We start from the raw sequence: 16,032 nt of genomic DNA, 5'->3' as shown, positions 1-16,032 counted from the left end.
AAAGAATGTGATCTTTAATTTTAAAGCTACAGCTGTATGTTAATTGATCCCGGCTTTGTTTTTATTTAAGAGCCTGTATGAACATTCAAACGATAAGTCGGCGTCGTTTAGCTCATTAAAGTTGTTAATAACTTCGATATCCGTTGTAGTTGGTCTTAAATTTTCATTCTCGGCGATGTTAAACACCTTAAGATATCGCGATTTACTTTGCCTCTCGGTATGCTCCTGCATTTTCATAGCTATCGACAATTTTTCTTTTCAATTTTGAATTTAATGTTGTCACACTTTCAGTCAACATATAGATTGCTTCGGAAGTCGGAACTATCGATATCAATTGCGCCACCGACGACGACACATTTTTGTCTGCATTGTCTGGTTATTTACATGTACTCTTTGTCATGAAATTAAAATATTTCAAATACAAGTTAATAAAAGAAAAAGAGGAACTAATTTTTTTAAGGCCTATTTGAAATTTTAACTTATATTGTTACCTTAACGAACCCGTTACCCTGTATCCCAACGACGCCTTTACCCACTGTGCCATCGACGATGTTACTAAGATAAAGACGTAGAATAAAAGCCTTTCCTGTTATGTACTCACTATCCTCTCTTAAGTAAAATCAACACTATGTGGAACTGCAACGTCAACTACCTGAGTGACTTCTTAAAACATTATTTACTTAGATGTTTTTTGACGATCGATCAATGCCTTCTTAATGTATATCAAATGCCTTCTAGATGACTTCACATGTTCATATTTTATATACTGTGTCTCTTTTATTATCAAAATTTGCTTTTATGAAAATTCTTTTTAAAAAATAAAAATGCGCTTTGTTAGAGACAAACCATTCAAGGTCAGTAACTGCAGGTGTAAAAAATTATCATGACCCATAATTAAATGTTGTCACACTTTTCTTCTTTCAAACTACCTGGCCTTGGTAAAAAAAAAAGGCTGTAATATACATGCACTCTATCCTGCTAGCTGACACTAAAATTAATCCAAGCACAACATAGCTAGGAAATGTCAGGAAAACATTAAAAATCACTTCTTTACACACCAGTGCCTTATTTATTTATTCTTCAAATACCTATGGGTTTTTCTAACTTACTTTTCAATGCCTATTTGAAATTTTAACTTTATTCCTAGTGTTAGCTCATAATCACTTCTAGGCTACTCCTAGACAAACCTACACTTTTGCCTGGCCTAACTTACACCTAGCCTGGCCTACACCTAGCCTACTCCAGGCGCCTTCGTGTCTCCGTCGGTATCGAAGAATGCTTCAGAACCACGTGCGCTACCAATTGCGCCACCGACGACGACACACTGATCAATGTATTACCTGGTGTATTTACCTGTACTCTTTGTCTTGAAATTAAAATATTTCAAATACACATATATATAAAAAAGTGCAACTCCAACGAAGATAACGAATCCGATACCTGGAGGATAGTATTCCGACGACGCCTTTACCCACTGTACCATCGACGCTGTTACAACAGCTCAGGTGTAGAATAGTACCTTTACCTGTACTCACTAGCTTAGCCTCTCATGTTTTTGACGATCGATCAGTGCCTTCTAAACAATCAAATGCCTTGTATATGACTTCACATGTTAATATTTGATTGACTGTGTCTGTTTTTCATTATTAGGCCTAATATTTGATTGACTGTGTCTGTTTTTTTTTTTTATTATTAATACCTGCTTTTATGAAAACACTTTTTTAAAAAATAAACAAAGGATATGTAAGAGACAAACCATTAAAGGTCAGTAACTGCAGGTGTGTAAAAAATAAACATGGCCCATAATTTCATGTTGTCACACTTTCAGTCTATGTACATGTTTTCTTTCCCGGTGTTGGTAAAAAAAAATGGCTGCATAGGAAAATGTCAGAAAAAAATTAAAAATTAATTTCTTTCACTTATTTATTTTTATGTACAGACACAGATGTGTCTGTACATATAGCCATCACCTGCGTCTGTCGTAGTCGCCGTGCACTTTGACCACCGATAACATGATAAGTGAAAAACCGTTTTACCTTTTGGCTTGAAACCTACAGAACTGATGAGCTTTCATAATATGCAGGTCAAGTTTGAAAATCAGCATGATATGGCCATCTGTATGGAAGTTATGCTGTTTTTTCACTTTTTTCAGCATATATGCAACACTGATAACACATTTTAAGGAAAACCAATCAGCCTTTTGTCTTGAAACTTACAGGAGTGATCAGTCTGACTAATATACAGATCAAGATTGAAAATAAGCTTGATCAGTTAAGTTTTGATGAAGTTATTAGCCTTTTTGCATATAAGTGGCTTTTCTTCAGATTTAATTCTTAGGCATGTTAACAGTCTCAATATGGAACAAATTAGATATGTAAAAGTGTTGTTTTGACATTTTCTGCTTCTTAAAAATATTGTTAGTTGATTATATAAAAATGACAGTACACCTTTTATTGTGCATTGTGTAATAAAGTATCAAAAATGGAAGGGAACTCATATCATTGAAGTTCGTCAGATTCAATCATTCACTAAGTTAAGAATCTCAGAATGGAGCAAGTTGGACATTTAAATTTGTTCTATTGATATTTTTCCTTTGTCAACATATTTTAATTGATCATATAAAAATGACAGTAAATCGATTATTTTTTTTCATGTAAAAAAGGTATTGAAAATGGAAATAAACTCTTTTTAATACAGTTTCTCTTGTTTAGATTTTGGGATTTTCAAAGTGTTTCTGAACTCTATGGGCTAGGCACATTTTGTGAATATCCATGATAGTTTTGTTTTATCATTAAAAAACTGATGGTTATTATGCTGTTAAGCATTATGTAATATTGCATCAAAATTGAACAAAACCCTATTTTAGGCACTGCCTCCTTAGTGACCGTGAAAGGAAAACCATGTCACTTGCTCTTTTTACACTTAAAGGAAAGAAACATAGGACTGAAATACAGCTTCAGTTTGAAAATCTGTCTCATTAGTTAATTTTCTGGAAGTTATAGAGGTTTTTTGTGAAAATTTTTATCTTTCACATACTGGAATTTTCAATGTGGGACTTAGAGCTCCCTTGGGCATGAAGCCCAGTGGTAATCACCTTTTTTTAATGTCCATGTTTTTAATAGTAGATATTTAAAAATTGGTGGTATTTATACAGTTAATCATTGGGTAATGTTGCATCAAAATTGACAAAAAACCTCTTTTGTACACTGCCACCATTAACGTTATAGAAAAAAAACTGTTACTTTCTATTTTTTCAACTAGTCTTACAAGAATGATTCTTAGGATTGACATACAGCTCATATTAGAAAACCAGCTCTATTAGATTATCACTTTTATTAAATTTATGCATTTTTTGTGAAATTTTCATTTTGGCACTTTCTAAGTATAAACTTGAACTCTGATGGGCCTGAAGCCTTATGCTTTTACTTTCGTCGGTGTTACCTGTTGTGCATAATTTTAAAACATTTGATGTTGACTGTGCAGTTAAGCATAATGTATTATTGTATCAGAATTGATAGTCTCCTATTTTGTGCATTATTGTTTTGTGCATTTCTTAAGGGTGTGACTTATGGGCCTGAAGACCTTTGAGAGGGTCAGTCTGTAAATTTCCCTTGGGTCTCACTAGGCTAAGTTATAAAGTTATAAAGTCATTTGCCTAATTAATAGGCCATTAAATGAGATTACATAAAGCACACTTGTTGATATTTTCCTGTAAACTCCCAAAGGTTAAGCTCTCTGCTGGATTAATAATAAGGAAGCAGTGATAATTATGCAGGTAAATTTTGTTTTATATTGCAAATAAGTTTTTAATATATATAATTATAATTATAATAGTTTTTAATATATTTAATTATAATAATATGCCCCCAACAGCCATTATAATAAAAATGATAATATGAGTAATAGTAAAGTTTTAATCTGCCAGTGTGTGTGAGTGTATGTGTTATGAAATGCATTAAAAGGGGAAGTTACATTACTACCTCGGGCTTAAATAAAAATGAAATAAGACTATGACTAAAAGAAAAGTGAAGTTGAAAATTGTGGACAAAAGTACTATGATTAACTATAATATTTACAAAGGTGTTTGAGAGTCTGGTAAAATCATATACATGTAGGACTTATTCTAAAAGCTTTTTATTGACCAGTGATTTCTGCTTCTAAGATTTAAGTAAAATAAAAAGTAATGCAATTAATGAAACATTTTTACTGCTATGGATGTGCCCAGAATTATTCCTTCAATAATTTTTAATTTGACAAAAGAAAGTCTTTCTTTTGACTAGGACTAGGTTTTGACAAGGATCAGTTTTTTTTGGTAGTTCTATAAGCTCTGGTAAAATTGCAAACACTGAAATACTTTTACATGTGGTAGTAGAGATTTTGTACTTAAGCATTGACAAAATGTCTCTTTCATGCATCTCTTTTGTACATATAATGGTGAAATTAAAACCTTTTGTAACCTCATAGTTATTTAGTTTCTTTGATAAAGAATAACTTCATTTATATATCTATACATGTATATGAAATGTCTCATCATTTTAATGTCTTACAGGACTCTCACTTTTAGAAAGATACATGACCTACTGTGATGTGTACAAGAAGAGGGGTGGTTCGAGTCCTGGCTCAAATGATGACGATCAAGATGTACTGTACCAACGTCAAGGCCATTACAACCCATTCCTCCTCACAAAACTCCTCAAAAACTACAGATCACATCTTGCTATCCTCAAGCTTCCAAACGAACAGTTCTACAACAACGAGCTAGAAGCCTGTGACGTGCTGACCGACTTGCCAGGGAGTCCCTCTGCAACTGGGAAGGTTTACCAAAAACGGGGTGTCCCTTTGTATTCCATGGAGTGGTTGGGGAGGACATGAGGGAGGAAAGGAGTCCATCATTCTTCAATCCAGAAGAAGCAACTATTGTGTTGGGATATGTGGAGAAGCTACTGGAGGCCAGAGGCATCTGAGTCTTGCAGAAGGAAATTGGAATTATTTCCCCCTACAGAAAACAAGTGAGGGAAATATGACAGAGCTTATTCCATGATGAATACAGGCAACCCCTCCCCAGTCCCTCTCCCTTTTCAAGTTACTAACAACAGTTTGCAATATCAAATCGGGCTTCACGCCAAATGCCAATTAATTGAAGCTGCCTAGTAAAACTTTGCAAATTTGTTTACAATTATTAACTGGGCCTTTTTGCTGAGTTAGGGCAATAGATTCTAAGAATGTGGCATAGCTCTAAAGAGCCAGTAGTCAACATTCTTTAAAGGTCCAACATTCCATTTACCTTAAAGTACAGCCACAATACATCTGAGTTAATAGTATGTTATAGATATGTTAGGCTTATGAAAAGTCCTACTTTAACTACAGAAGTGTACATGTGATAAAGGAGAAAGAAAAATTTTAAAAATTAAAATTAAAATTGTGGTGAATTTGCTCACTCCCATCTCACATGGCAAATTCAATTACTAATCCACCTGAGCTTGGTTATAATGTAATGTACTAACAATATGCAGCCTGTTCAGAGTTATGGCTAACTACTAGTAAAATAAGATAAAGATAAAGTAAATGCTGAATGTAACGGATGAGTATTAAATCAGGCGCGTAGCCAGGGGGGGTTCGGGGGTTTTAAAGAACTGCCACTTTTGCTGGGAAAAGGTCCACTGTGGGTAAAATTTGATCTACATGTAGGTACATGAAGTTTTTATGGAAAAAGGTCCACTTTTTCAGAAAAAGAACCCCTCTTTTGAAATTGCTGGTTACGGGCCTGTAAATGCACAGACATCCCTTTTTATTCTCTCCACAGGTTCAAAAACTGAGGCAACTGCTGTTCAAGAAAAACTTTCAGGACATAAAGGTGGGCAGTGTGGAGGAATTTCAGGGTCAGGAGAGACGGGTCATCATGGTGTCCACCGTGAGGAGTAACCCTGATTACCTGGCTCTGGACGCAGAGTTCAAGCTGGGCTTTTTAAAGAACCCACAGGTCAGTCATTTGTACACTTATGCATGTGGACACACAAACTGGGGTAGAGTTAACACTGCCCAATTAAGCCAAATGCTAAAACTGACTTCAATGGGCTAAACAAAATAGGGTTGATTTGACTTATTTTAGTCAAATTTAAACCATTTTGGAGAAAAAAGTGATGAAAAAGTAGTAATTTGGCTTTAGAAAAAATTGCTAGTGCCACCTCAGCATATGGTAATAACTTGATTTTTTTCAGTGGGGGGGAAATCGTGAATTTTACAGATGCGGTATTTTTTTAGGCCATTAATTTTTAAAATTTTAATACTCCTACCCAATTCCTATTGGATGGTCACAACAAAATAAAAAAGTAAGCTACTCTATAGTTCTAATCTGTGCAGTAAGAGTACCACTAATACTATATACTTTATGTGTTTATAAAGGTATACATTTGAAAGTTTGATAATTTTTGCCCATTGAAAAGATACCCAGACAGCCCAGACAGCCTCAATAATCTGGCCCACGTCTGGCCCAGATCTGGCAACGTCTGGCAATATCTGGGCCAGATTTTGCCAGACACTTGCCAGATCTGGGCCAAGTCTGGCAAAGTCTGGCATTTATGCCACATTTTGCCAGACACTTGCCAGATCTGGGCCAAGTCTGGCAAAGTCTGGCATTTACGCCACATTTTGCCAGATGCTGCCCAGACTTGGGCCAGATATGGTACTTTCATTTTCAATTTTTATTTTCTATTTATTTATTTTTTATTGACCAGTGAGCTGAATGCATTGAACTGACGTCATTTGATAAATTTTGATTTAATTTATCTCTCTCTTTTTTCTTCAAAGTCCCCTCATAAGTGTGCTATTTGTTTAATTTGACTTGACATTTGAATGAATTCACTGATCTAAAACTTTTTTGGACTACTCGTTCCGCTGTTGTAAGATTCCGCTTTTTATGCTAAGCCGGTCAAGGACCCGGATGTAGCGTTTCTTAGAGTTATGGATATGAAAAAAGCACAAGCGTATCAAACTGATACAATTTCGTTGAGTGATTTGATTCGTGGTGCGATTTATTTCGAAGGCATCAACACTGGCGACGAGGATAAACACTAGTGCAAAACTGTGAGTCAAGTTTCTTTGAAAAAAATGGAGAAAAAATGTGAAATTACGGAATTCGAACCGTACAGAAGTCCGGAGACATTGGGTCACGCTCGACGCGATGGCTAGACAGTTTAAACTTTTCGCTGACGGAAAAAGATTGATCTTTTCAAAACCAATGAACGGCATGAATAATGAACAAAGATAGAAAATTAAAAATACATGACAATGGAGACGCGCGCTTATGTTGTATTCAGCAGGGACAGGTGTACAACTTACAAGATATTTTCAGGACTCTCCCAAACACAGGTTAGAAACATGAATATACATAAGACAGTTAACGCTTTGAATGAAATTGGAACACCAGAAACTGAGTATGATGAAACTGAAGTCATTTGACAAACCAAGCCAGTCTAAACATTACGAGTTTAGACATGAAAAACGAAGTAGAAACTCCCTGACTGAGAAAACATGGAACGTTGGATCACTTTGCAAAACTCTGCAAAACTGAAACTATTATTCATGTAAATGACAGCTTTGAACATGAAAATCCAGGAGTGCATATACATTTGGTGTGGGAACCAATGCACAGAAGACATGGAGGAAATAGAGGAGGTGTTAATCTCAGTGTATTACCAGATTCAGGTGCATATTGTAATATCATTGATGAAAATACATGGAGAATGCTGAAATCCAAGAAAAATAAATGTGGCTCTTGTGGAGGACCAGAAAACAAACAGTATTATTCATGTACACGTCTGAGAAACCTTTAAAAGTGAAGGGAACATTTGAATATGACGTAAAGGCAAGCAAAGGAAGAGACCAGTAGTAGTGAAAGGACATGGGATTTGATATGAGTTGATTAGTTTTGAGAATTTTCAGTGTGGTTTAAGGAATAAAAGTTGGAGTTCATATGCTATTCTGCAAATGTTTGAAAAGACATTTTAAAGACTGAACTGTCAATTAACATGTTTTGAAAGGACCGTTTCTCTCCAAGAAAGGAAGGGATTTTGTGTTTGGACTTGACATTTGAATGAACTTTTGTTAACTTGGTAGAGTTACTTGTTCCATTGTTGATTCCTTTAATAATTATAAGCTTGTCAAGGAGGCGGGTGTATCATTTCTTAATTAGTGTTATGGATTTGAAAAAAGCGCAAGCATTGCAAACTGGTTCAATTCATTGAGTGATTTGATTCGTGATGTGATTTAATTCAAAAGCATTGATACTGGGGTTTGTTTTTGTGCACATGTAATTCTCTTTTAATTGTACATCTATATCTGTGCTGGAGTATACATATTTTTTTTTTCAGAATTTACATGTATGTACAGTACTGTAGCCAGCATGCAAGTTGAATTGAAACAGTTACTGCATGGTTATTTATAATTTTGTTATAACTCTCCATCATCTAAAAAAGAATGTTTTTTCATTCATTATTCAAGATTTATTCATTACAAAACTATATTCATTAGTGATTATTATTATTAATGATATGTTTGAATTAGTTTAAAAATGACATTGTATAATATTATTTAGGTTGAGGTGTGCAAAAATATTTCCCCCTCAAATCCCCCCCCCCCATGTACATGCATAATTAATTACAATTTTTGTAATTTGTGTTAATTCAGATTCGATGAGCAGCTTTGTGTTGAAAAAAAAATTGTTGTTATAACTGTTTTCTTTACATGTATGTAAGTGACATTTCCTCCTGTTAAGTGTCTGTATATTTGCCTTTTTGCAGTGTGGTTTTTTTTTTTTTTTTTTTTTTTTTTCAAACATACAAATTGTTTTGTACAAAAAGACAAGGAGTGGCCCTTAATTTGTTGCATGTTAGTTGCCAGCAAGGTTATATAATGTGTAATAATTTTGTTTAGGCTTTTAGCACAGAATAAATACTTGAATCTTGAATCTTGTATGTCTTTTTTTATAGTTATCTTATTGAATAATTAAAAATAATTAAAAAAAGAAAAAAAAAAAAAACAATCTGGGCCATATGTGGTCCATGTCCGGCCCTAATCTGGCCCACATCCGGCATGCCATACCTTTGCCAGATATTGCCAGATCTGGGCCAAAACTGGCCACATGAGCAAATGTGAAATAATAAAAAAAAACAATCTGGGCCATATGTGGTCCATGTCTGGCCCTAATCTGGCCCATTTGAATATGATCTGGCCCATATCTGGCCCACATCTGGCATGCCATACATTTGCCAGATATTGCCAGATCTGGGCCGACATCTGGCCATATGAGCAAATGTGGACTGGGCCAGATGTGGCAATGTCTGGGCCAGATCTGGCCCAGACATTGCCACATCTGGCCCACATGTGGCAAGCCATACCTTTTGCCAGACATTGCCAGACGTTGCCAGATCTGGGCCAGACGTGGGCCAGATCACTGAGGCTGTCTGGGAGCCTTAGTAATCTGGCCCACGTCTGGCCCAGATCTGGCAACGTCTGGCAATATCTGGGCCAGATTTTGCCAGACACTTGCCAGATCTGGGCCAAGTCTGGTAAAGTCTGGCATTTATGCCACATTTTGCCAGACACTTGCCAGATCTGGGCCAAGTCTGGCAAACTCTGGCATTTATGCCACATTTTGCCAGATGCTGCCCAGACTTGGGCCAGATATGGTACTTTTATTTTCAATTTTTATTTTCTATTTATTTATTTTTTATTGAGCTGAATGCATTGAACTGACGTCATTTGATAAATTTTGATTTAATTTATCTCTCTCTCTTTTCTTCAAAGTCCCCTCATAAGTGTGCTATTTGTTTAATTTGACTTGACATTTGAATGAATTCACTGTTCTAAAACTTTTTTGAACTACTCGTTCCGCTGTTGTAAGATTCCGCTTTTTATGCTAAGCCGGTCAAGGACCCGGATGTAGCGTTTCTTAGAGTTATGGATATGAAAAAAGCACAAGCGTATCAAACTGATACAATTTGTTGAGTGATTTGATTCGTGATGCGATTTATTTCGAAGGCATCAACACTGGCGACGAGGATTAACACTAGTGCAAAACTGTGAGCCAACTTTCTTTGAAAAAATGGAGGAAAAATGTGAAATTACGAAATTCGAACCGTACAGAAGTCCGGAGACATTAGGGTCACGCTCGACGCGATGGCTAGACAGTTTTAAACTCTTCGCTGACGGAAAAGATTGATCTTTTCAAAACCAACGGACGGCATGAATAATGAACAAAAAATAGAAAATTAAAAATACATGACAGAGGAGACGCGCGCTTATGTTGTATTCAGCAGGGACAGGTGTACAAGATATTTTCAGGACTCTCCCAAACACGGGTTAGAAACATGAATATACATTAGACAGTTAACGCTTTGAATGAAATTGGAACACCAGAAACTGTGAGTATGATGAAACCGAAGTCATTTGACAAACCAAGCCAGTCTAAACATTACGAGTTTAGACATGAAAAACGAAGTAGAAACTCCCTGACTGAGAAAACATGGAACGTTGGATCACTTTGCAAAAGTCTGCAAAACTGAAACTATTATTCATGTAAATGACAGCTTTGAACATGATAATCCAGGAGTGCATATTCATTTGGTGTGGGAACCAATGCAATATACACAGAAGACATGGAGGAAATAGAGGCGGTGTTAATCTCAGTGTATTACCAGATTCAGGTGCATATTGTAATATCATTGATGAAAATACATGGAGAATGCTGAAATCCAAGAAAAATAAATGTGGCTCTTGTGGAGGACTAGAAAACAAACAGTATTATTCATACACGTCTGAGAAACCTTTAAAAGTGAAGGGAACATTTGAATGTGACGTAAAGGAAGAGACCAGTAGTAGTGAAAGGACATGGGATTTGATATGAGTTGATAAGTTTTGAGAATTTTCAGTGTGGTTTAAGGAATAAAAGTTGGAGTTCATATGCTATTCTGCAAATGTTTGAAAGGACATTTTAAAGACTGAACTGTCAATAAACATGTTTTGAAAGGACCGTTTCTCTCCAAGAAAGGAAGGGATGTTGTGTTTTGACTTGACATTTGAATGAACTGTTGTTAACTTGGTAGAGCTACTTGTTCCATATTGTTGATTCCTTTAATAATTATAAGCTTGTCAAGATGTATCATTTCTTAGTGTTATGGATTTGAAAAAAGCGCAAACATTGCAAACTGGTTCAATTCATTGAGTGATTTGATTCATGATGTGATTTAATTCAAAAGCATTGATACTGGGGTTTGTTTTTGTGCACGTGTAATTCTCTTTTAATTGTACATCTATATCTGTGCTGGAGTATACATATTTTTTTTTTCAGAATTTACATGTATGTACAGTACTGTAGCCAGCATGCAAGTTGAATTGAAACAGTTACTGCATGGTTATTTATAATTTTGTTATAACTCACCATCATCTAAAAAAACAATGTTTTTTCATTCATTATTCAAGATTTATTCATTACAAAACTATATTCATTAGTGATTATTATTATTAATGATATGTTTGAATTAGTTTAAAAATGACACTGTGTGCAAAAATATTTCCCCCTCAAACCCCTCCCCCATGTACATGCATGATTAATTACAATTTTTGTAATTTGTGTTAATTCAGATTCGATGAGCAGCTTTGTGTTGAAAAAAAAATTGTTATAACTGTTTTCTTTACATGTATGTAAGTGACATTTCCTCCTGTTAAGTGTCTGTATACTTGCCTTTTTGCAGTGTAGTTTTTTTTTTTTCAAATATACATTGTTTTGTACAAAAAGACAAGGAGTGACCCTTAATTTGTTACATGTTAGTTGCCAGCAAGGTTATATAATGTGTAATAATTTTGTTTAGGGTTTTAGCACAGAATAAATACTTGAATCTTGTATGTCTTTTTTTATAGTAATCTTATTGAATAATTAAAAATAATTTTAAAAAAAGGAGAAAAAAAACATTCTGGGCCATATGTGGTCCATGTCTGGCCCTAATCTGGCCCATTTGAATATGATCTGGCCCACATCTGGCCCACATCTGGCATGCCATACATTTGCCAGATATTGCCAGATCTGGGCCGACATCTGGCCATATGAGCAAATGTGGATTGGGCCAGATGTGGCAATGTCTGGGCCAGATCTGGCCCAAACATTGCCACATCTGGCCCACATGTGGCAAGCCATACGTGGGCCATACCTTTTGCCAGACATTGCCAGACGTTGCCAGATCTGGGCCAGACTTGGGCCAGATCACTGAGGCTGTCTGGGTAGTGTCATTACCATGATTGTGCTGTGGCATGTGTATATGCGTAAACACATAATTCATAAGACTTTGTACATATGGATGTGCACACACATATTTTGAAATGTAAGGTTATTTAAACAGCTATAGTCCATACTATTTTCATCACCATTTCTTTCCACTATGGCACTGCAGAGACTATGCCATGTGATGCGGAATTCACAGAAGAGATATGAACAGTTAGTCTCAGACTATACTGTCTTCAGTGTTCACCCGCACATACAGTTACATGTGGGATTAATTTTTTTTCAGAGGTTTAATGTGTCGATCACAAGAGCAAAGGCCCTATTGATTGTTGTAGGGAATCCGTTTCTTCTTTCGCAAGATGAACATTGGAACAGGTGAAGTGAATTATTTTAATTTATTTGATCAGTAAGCAAAAAAAGTTCAATCAAATTATAAGACTTTTTCAAACCAAACACAAATCAGCCATGTTAGGTTCAAAATTTTTTTTCCTTTATTTAATCTTTATTTAATCTCATTGTTTCTAAGAACTCTTGTTCAGACAGACAGACAAACCAACAAAAAAAGAAATGTTAAGGATTTAATAAAGTTCATAAATTAAATTTTTAATGTTTGTTCAGACAGACTGACAAAAAAACAAAAAAAAAAAAAAAAACAAAGAGGATAGAAAGATTAAAAAGAGAAAACTATCATGTTTTAGTTCAGACAGACTGTTAAATGAAAAAAAATAGAAAAAAAAGGAAAGTTAAAAAACATGTAAATTAAACTCCAAACTGACAGACAAAATAGTGTCTACTAGGCAATTCTTTCTTTTATTGTGAATGAAAGTCCATACAGAAAGACAAAAGAAAGTAGGCAATTCTTTCTTTATTTTCAACTTCTCTTTGGTGTAGTTTCCTTAAGTACTGCCTCGAGAATAAAGCGTACACAGGATTTGATTACGATGACCCTACTGATCAGCTCGACGATGTCATAGAGAGGTTTGCTGCAGTGAATATTAAGCAGTCAGGTACGAGCTGGATTTATTGCAATCAATTTCTCTGTTGAATATTTTATTTTCTCAGATTATTGGCTATAAATAATCTAAATCATTAGGACTGAAAAGTCAGAATTTCAAATAAATTGCATGCACATGTACTATCTACTAGCTGTCATCTTGCATTTTCATTACTTAAAGTCCATTTTCAAGAGCAACTATTTTCTTCTTGTCTGTCGTGTTATTCAGACGTACCACAAGTAATGTGTCCAAGATTTATTGATTTTAATTATTATTATTATTATTACTGCACCATTTAAACTTTTTTGGGAATATATTTTTTTTCAAGATGTAACCATGGATGTCAGCCAGGTTCAGTTGCAAGAGGACCCCGAGTGGAGAGGAGAGGCCTAATTTTAACTCTGTATTCTCAACTGTATTCTCAACTCAGATTCTTCTGTGATCAAGAGGAAATGCAAGATCTTTTACTAGGGGACCCTGAATTTGAAAATCAAAATATTATGACGAATAAGACATGGAGGCTAGAGAAACTGATATAATATAATATTGTTGACCATGATATAAAGCTGCCTCATGTATATTAAACTATGACATCTACCTGTAAACGCAGACTTATCAAACCTTGCAAGTTCATCTTTTTTTCTGGAGAATGGTACATTCAAGTGACATGACGTTTATTATGAAACAATTGAGGATATAACTTACTTAAGCCATATTTTATGGTGCTTGAAACTGTGGGCATTTTTTGTCACTTGATTTTAGAGAGATTTTGATAAATATCATGTAGTCAGATTAGGTACAACTCTGTTAAAGAACTTGTGAATCACTAATTGTATGAAAATAATCAAAATTGGGGTTTGAATAATGCTTCAATAATTGTCTTAATCATTTTGACTTGAGCCTATTTTATCTGTGAATATCAAATTTTAATATTTTTAATAACATTTTATCAGTATATTTCAGATATGCTTTATGAAAAAGTTTTAAATTGACAGGAGTATTTTTATAATAAGTCAGTTTTAGAAATCAAATTGATTCTATACTAGTGAGAATGTAAAATTCCAGAGTATATTTTTAACCAATGTTTTCTGTAATGTATCATACAGTGTGAGTGTGTTTATTCTCACCCTATGGGGAGGCAGAGCCTTCAAACTAACTATTCCTTGCACTTGCTTTACTAAATGTTTGAAGTTGGTTTGTAGTCTAAAATCTGAGCCTATAAAGACTTAGCTGGCTAAGTTGCACTTCACAGTTGTAAGAATCTTACAGATAGCCTAGGTCAGAAATAACTGATAAGTTGCAATGACTCACTGTAAAAAAGGTTGGTAGATTGCATGAATCTATTTGTGGTCTAAATTTTGTCTTTTATGCATATGTTTAATGAGAATAGCATCCAAAGGTTAAGGTTGGGCTTTCACTACACCAATCCCCTATTCCCCTTTTTTCACTTACAAAATGGCAAAAATAAAAATAGGTGCAAGAAAAGTTCTGATTTAATCAAAACTAGAGTATTGTTCGCTCATTAACCAAGTTATCAATTTTGCCTCATTTTCTCCAGTCTTTTTACTTTCTTTTCACTTTCCTTTGATTTACATTTTGATTGTCTTAGCAAGTCTTTTACTTGCAGTGGTGTCAGTAGCCCATTTATGTATATTCTACTCATCAACTGTGGACCAATCATTCTTAAAAAATTGTAGTTGTAAGACAATATCGCAAAGTTGACTTTGTATAGTTGGCTATCCAGATTTAGCAGTCTAAGCTTAATTTTTTTGTGAAACGGTTCCCTTTTTTCAATGAGCCAGTATACAGTACCTAATCAGTATTGAATTTACATGTTTTATCTTTATCAGCACAATAAGAATCTTGCCATCTACTTTGAATTTTCATTGTTATTAACATTTTAGAATTGTTATGGAATTAAGCTAATTATGTTATCAGTAAGAACAAGATGTTATTATAATGATACATTTATGTACTGTGTAGATGCCAGTGCACTACTAAATTATGAGGAGAAATTTTTAATATTTTTTGGGATGGAGGAAACACAATTAATGAGGTTTTGGGGATTATCTTAATTTTGTGCAAAATTGGGCAACAGACAATGGTTATTTATGTACTGAAAATATATCAATAAAGCAAAAAAGAATGATAGTGCTAAGCTTTGTGGTGGAACCAAAATTTTAAGAAACAGATTTTGTGGGGTTGCAAAATATCATGTGTATCACGTCTATAGACCTAACAGTATAACAAGGCAGCAAAGCTGTCAAATGTAAAGACAAAAAACAGAAAAAAAAGATGCAATATAGGTCATTTTGTCAATTTTGATGCAATAATATATGCTTATAATAGCACAGTCAGTCAACACTGATTTTTAATCATGCACAACAGGTAACATGGTCAATAACAGGAGCAGATCCAGAGATATTTTCTGACAGTATTCCAAAGTATCTTTGTTGATCCATCCTCCATTTTGATGGTCTTCCAACAGAAACCCGTAAATATAAACTTTAAAATCTGACTGTCTTCCAGGAGACCCAGAAAATGGTCTCAATCAATCCCCTTCAATAAGATTACAGTTTCAGGACCATGAGAGTTAAAATTCACATGATGAAAGTCCCAATATATGAAAAATGATGACAGTGCATAAAATAATATTACAGCATGTTTAAAGACATAAATACCAATACAACTGCTTATGTGGAAATACTGAAAATGTGCAGAGCCTCAGGTGGATGGGAGTTAAAAATCACATTTTAAAAATGC

The 16,032-nt window shown here is 34.7% G+C and overlaps 1 protein-coding gene across 1 annotated transcript; it reads left to right on the top strand.

Moving 5' to 3' along the window:
• The first annotated feature begins 4,573 nt into the window (after positions 1-4,573).
• Positions 4,574-15,420, top strand: LOC147762974 (putative RNA helicase mov-10-B.1). The gene is made up of 5 exons (XM_087009661.1): positions 4,574-5,009; positions 5,804-5,980; positions 12,561-12,649; positions 13,166-13,281; positions 13,598-15,420. The coding sequence occupies exons 2-5, from the start codon at positions 5,900-5,902 to the stop codon at positions 13,660-13,662; spliced, it is 351 nt and encodes a 116-aa protein (XP_086865787.1). The 5' UTR covers positions 4,574-5,009; positions 5,804-5,899; the 3' UTR covers positions 13,663-15,420.
• The last annotated feature ends 612 nt before the right edge of the window (positions 15,421-16,032 follow it).

The sequence above is a fragment of the Lingula anatina genome, chromosome 3 (genome assembly GCF_051362555.1).
Source record: "Lingula anatina isolate TDL-2025a chromosome 3, LinAna3.0, whole genome shotgun sequence".
NCBI classification, from domain to species: domain Eukaryota; kingdom Metazoa; phylum Brachiopoda; class Lingulata; order Lingulida; family Lingulidae; genus Lingula; species Lingula anatina.
Note: the sequence above shows the minus strand (reverse complement) of the source record. Positions and strands in the feature narration are given on the sequence as shown.